Source organism: Schistocerca serialis, chromosome 2 (assembly GCF_023864345.2).
Source record: "Schistocerca serialis cubense isolate TAMUIC-IGC-003099 chromosome 2, iqSchSeri2.2, whole genome shotgun sequence".
Lineage (NCBI taxonomy): Eukaryota > Metazoa > Arthropoda > Insecta > Orthoptera > Acrididae > Schistocerca > Schistocerca serialis.
In genome coordinates, this window is record NC_064639.1 from 790234206 (window position 1) to 790239847 (window position 5642).

The window sequence follows — 5642 nt, forward strand, 5'->3', positions numbered from 1 at the left end:
GAAATCTAATATTAATAAAGTCTCCAACTGAACATTTTCGTTATCCCATTTGCATTTCACCCAAAATGTTCTGAGTAAAAAGTGCTCGAGTAACTGTGTTGTAGAGAAATTACATAAACAGAGCTTTATTGTTTTATTACGGTATATTGATAATTTTTACTTATGGACCGTCTGAGAGCAACTGAATAAAACACAATTTTAGCGCCACTGAAACAAGCGTTCAGTTCATAGAGCTGTAGAATGCGGGAAAAAACCGCAAATTGGCATTCATAAGAAGAGGAACAACACCATAAATGCAACAGGGGCGTAATATGTAATAAATTGTCTACTCAAACTGCCACTGATGATCCCTTGCAGAAAATAAAGGCGAAACGCGTATGGCACTAAAATGGTGTTTTATTCAGTTGCTGTCAGACGGTCCATAAATAAAAATTATCAATATACCGTAATATTACACGCAACTGAGGAAGACAGGACTACAAAAGTTGAAGAGCTTTATTGTGCTCGCCGCCGTGATAGAGGAACGGAAACAGCAACTATTACTTTAAAGTGAACAGCGGTTTATTTACATATCAGACTTTGTTACACAGAAAGTGTAGAATAATAGAAACATTCGCGAAAATGCGAATGAATAGTTTGTACATTAGCGTTTACCCAAGAATAGCCTTGCCATATCCCAAACCACCGTATCCGTATCCTCCATAAGCCAGAGCGGGTCCAGCAATGGCAGCCCTAGCGATGGGGGCGGCGTAGGCAGCCCTGGCGATAGGGGCAGCGGCGATGGCGGGGGCGGCGTAGGCTGCCCTAGCAATGGGGGCGGCGGCAATGGCGGGGGCGGCGTAGGCTGCTCTAGCATAACCGTAGCCGAGGCCGGCACCGTACGCCAGCGCTGGCGCGGCGGCGATGGCGGGGGCGGCGACGGCCACACGGGCGGGGGCGGCGGCAACGGCGGGATGGGCGCCGGCCTCCTTGTGCACGACGGCGTTGAAGCCGTTCACGGGGTCGGCGGTGTAGTCGACGGTGCGGATGGAGCCATCGGGCTCGGCCAGGCTGTAGCTGCCCTGGACGACGTCACCGCTGCGGCTCTCGTGCTGGGTCTTGGAGTCGCCCGTCAGCGCGTCCTGTACGTTGTAGGCGAAGCTGTACTCTGGGTGTGGGTCGTACTCGGCAGCGACGGCGGCGGGGGCGGCGGCGGCCACGGCGACGGGTGCGGCGCGGATGGCGGGGGCAGCTGCGATCGCTGGAGCGTAAGCTCTGGCGATAGGGGCGGCAGCGATGGCTGGGGCATATGCCCTTGCGATGGGGGCGGCGGCGATAGCGGGGGCGTAGGCCCTAGCGATGGGGGCGGCGGGGGCGAGGACTGCAGGTGCTCCCAGGTAACCGGCCTGGGCCAGCGACAGAGCCGCCAAGAAAATTATCACCTGTTGATAAGCAAAGAGCACAACATATAGGCAACTATAGGCCTCTGGCTATACGCATTCAACATTGCTAAAGGAAAACTAAGCATCATATTAGAATAGGCTTCAAGGCTGTTGCTGATAGTATTAAGAAAATCTTGTATTTTGGTACTGCGTCATTGTTTCCACAATCTCCCGATCCATTGTTACGATCTTTCTGTCGTGGCCTTTTCACCTGGAGCTGCCCGGAATGTGCTGTCAGCTCCCGGAAAAAGGCACCAGTAAAATGGCCGAAACTACGGATGCGTGGGTTACGGAAAGACTGACGCTGTACCGAAACCGCGCGATATTACAATATATTTTCACACAAAAATAATGTATTGTGTTAAAAAAAGACTCAAAATTAAATGATGTTATATGCAGTGTATTTGCTTCTACCATATTCTTGCTTTGTTAAATCGTCACACATGATTTATTTTCACCCAGTTCAAGACTGTTAACTGTCAAGGTACGATTCAGATGCCTTTTGATATCCCACTGCTTTCAATTATGCTGAAATGAAGGCTCTTTTATTAAATACTTTGACTTAAGTTCAAGAAAATGTTACAGTAAATGTACGTAGTCATTTCCTGTCTAGATAACGCCGACGGTTTATAGTTTAGAAAAATCTAACATATTAGAGCTAGATTAATGTTACTATGCTCATAAAGCCACATTGCGAACAATGATGAAACACTGTGTGTGTAGTCAGCTCTCTGCGGTGTTACATACACCGTTTGTAGAATAAATGCGGAGGCAACCAGAATCTGGGCTACGTCAAGATGAGCTGAGCGAAGTACTAGCTAAATATATCGGTTAGGAAATCAATAGTGGTTTGGCTAACGAGGTCAACACAGTAACCGCCTCAAATATTTTGAAACATTATGGGAATGCTAATTCATGCTTCCTAGGACTGAATTTGAGACATGCGACTATTCAATGCGGCAGGGATCATTTGAACAAATTTCGACATTTGATTTAAGGGCTCGAAATTCGTTGTGAACTGTGAGTGATATACCACACAAAACCTTTGCCTCCCCCCCCCCTCCCCCCACCCTTCCCCAGCCAAACTAAGGTGGTAACTACACAAATATTGTATCTCATTTAAGTTCAAGAGTTGGCGTTTAATATTCAATAGAGAGGTTCAGAAATTTTGTTCCATCGATTGAACGGTGCATTTGTAACAGGCTTGTTAACTCAGAACGGGTTTGCTCGGAATATGGGCAACTATCTTTTCCTGATTTCTGGAACATAAATATGATTTTTTGTGAAAAACAATTGTGCCTGTATAAAGCACCAATACTAGAGACAGATTCTAATAAGCCCATAAATGAGAGTAAGAAAAAGGATATTAGACCAAATAGAGGTGTTTTACAGACAATCGATTTTCCAATGCTCGCTTTTGGTGTAAATTAATGGGGATGTCGCTAAGGGTACAAAATACTTCTCACCAGCTACCTTACAATGGCATGGGAGGTACCTACGTAGGTGATTTTGGTGATTACGGCAGTTGAAATGTGGAAAGTCTGTGAAGCGCGCTCCTATAAAAACGCTCTTTCTGTACGAGTCAATATACAAATTAGCTATTGCGAAACATGTTGGGTGGACTGCGTGTTCTTCACACACGACCGGCGTACCACGTGTGTGAAACATATGAGAATTGGAACCTATTGAAACAGTATCACGGGTCAACTACAAGGGTGTCCTGAGCCTCACCTTGCAAGCCATGTTGTCCGCTGGTGAGTGCTGGAGGCCGTGTGCGGTGACAGCCGGCGGCCGCCGCTTATATACTGGTCCACGGCTCTCGACGGCAATCTCGTCTGACAGGAACCACTCGAGAAGTGCTGCCGCAACCTCAGCACCGGTCCTCTGTACAGCCTAACAGCTGACCGGCACTCCGCATGCCCAGATATATCGGTTACGCTCGTGTGGTGTCATCTGCTGCAGTTTACAGATCCCTTCAGACTAGAGCCCTCAAACTCCTATATTCAGCATGTTATTACTGTTATGCTCGGTGACAAAGACAGAAAATCCGAAACTGCTCTTGCTATTGGCAAGTAAGAAGGAAACGACACGTTCAAATGGTTCAGATGGCTCTGAGCACTATGGGACTTAACATGTAAGGTCATCAGTCCACTAGACTTAGAACTACTTAAACCTAACTAACCTAAGGACATCACACACCTCCATGCTCGAGGCAGGATTCGATCCTGTGACCGTAGCAGCTGCGCGGTTCCGGACTGAAGCACCTAGAAACCATGCAAACCATCTTAAAGATGCCGGGTGGCATCCTGCGATAGATTGTCCCAAGAATCTTGCTGCTTTTGTTGCAAAGCGACAGTGGTTCCTGCAGGCCCTGGAGACCGAGTACGTTCCCGCATCATCATATCCCATATGCGTTCATTTGGCGAGATATCTGGTCGTATTGCTGGCCAAGGCAGTTGTTGTACATAACAAAAGAACGTTGTGTCGCAGCAGCCGGATGTGAACGTGCGTTGTCTTGCTGAAAAGGCAAGTCACCTTCCTTTCGAAGTAATGCAAATACCTCGGGGAAAGCAACATTCACCTTTCCTACTACTGTCCTGAAGTGAGCATTCCATTTTATATGACTTTACAACGTTGCCCCGAGATATTTAAAGAACGTGACTGTACCAGACAGTAGACCCTTAATGCTGTATTCTAACATTACTGGATTGTTTTTCCTACTGGTCTGCATTAACATACATTTTTTTACAATTAGCGGAAACTGTCATTCATCACAACAACTATAAATTTTGTCTAAGTCATCTTTTGTCCTCCTACAGCCACTCAATGACGTTATCTTCCCGTACACCGCAGCATCATCAGCAAACAGCCGCAGGTAGCCGCTCACCTTACACATTTATGTACCTGTGTGCAGAAAATAACAGCGGTCCTATCATACTTACGTGGGGCACTTCTGACGATACCCTTGCCTCTGATGAACATTCGCTGTCGAGCACAACTTAATGGGTTATATTATTTAAGTAGTCTTCGAGCCACTCATATTTCAGGGAAACTGTTCCATATGCTTCTACTGTCGTTAAAAGTCTGCAGTGGCGTACCGTGTCATGTGCTCCCCGGAAATCTGGGAACATGGAATGTGCCTGTTGACCTTCATGTGAAAATGGTAAGCTGAGTTTCTCACGGGCAATGGTTTCTAAACCCTTGCTGATTCGTGGACAGAAGATGTTCCGTCTCGAGGAAATTTAATAATTAGAAATTAGAATTTATTCGAGAATTATGCTCCAGACGGTTTTTCTACTTTTTTTCATTAGGCCTCTCTATAAAGACCTTACCATTGGCTGTGTCTGACTCTAATTTGAATGTTTTGTCCAGTAGCGTTTCGAAGTGATTTATGAATAAATTACAATTGCCTCCATGTTCATTATGTACATTTATTATTACAAATGGTTTGTTAATAAATTTTACTCCTCCTGAACATTCCTTCAGGTTCCTCTCTGAGCAAGAATTATTCAAGCCTGTGTTCTTAAGCGTGTAGTATTCAGCATTAATATGAAAACTCCCCTATTCTTCATTTCTGCTCTACAACCGTTTAACGCTATCCTACATCCAGTACCATTTAACAGACCTCTGGTCTCCCAATACTCAAACATGCATATCTGTCAAGGGGACGTACCCACTCCTATTTTGTTGATGTATATAAAAATGAATGTAAAATATGTTCATGATTACTGCCGAAAATTTTCAACAATTAACTGTTTGTCTGTACGCCTTATGCTAGAACTGGGCTTTTTTATTTACTTCACCGATTTCCTTCAAAACATTATTACTTACTGCAATCCCTACCTTCAAAAAAGTGCTGCTCTGACACCTGTAACCATTAGTACTTTACCATTCATGACTGTACCTTACCACCTTGTATTTTCTGTTGCTAGCCCGGCCACTTTTACCTTTCCTTTCGTGTTGAGGTTGAGGCCGTACCTAGTAGAGCCCCATCCACTGACAGAATTAGCAGGACAACGACCAAAGCGTGACCCTGCTCACGACATAAGCAACCGTGCCACCTCCAGATTAACTCTTCTTGTGAAGATTTCAATCTGTCAGGGAACACCATGTCCTGAAATTCTGTACATTTTTTTGTGTCATTTGTTTAAAGTGGGAATAAACGATTATTGAATAAACGAACGAAAATATTCTTTTTCGTTGCTGAAATGACAGAGAAAG

The 5642-nt window shown here is 45.2% G+C and overlaps 1 protein-coding gene across 1 annotated transcript; it reads right to left on the bottom strand.

Moving 5' to 3' along the window:
• Window positions 1-543: 543 nt before the first annotated feature.
• On the bottom strand, window positions 544-3184 carry LOC126458018 (cuticle protein 18.6-like). The gene is made up of 2 exons (XM_050094799.1): window positions 3153-3184; window positions 544-1421 (listed from the first exon to the last, which is right to left on the bottom strand). The coding sequence occupies exons 1-2, from the start codon at window positions 3162-3164 to the stop codon at window positions 651-653; spliced, it is 783 nt and encodes a 260-aa protein (XP_049950756.1). The 5' UTR covers window positions 3165-3184; the 3' UTR covers window positions 544-650.
• Window positions 3185-5642: the final 2458 nt, after the last annotated feature.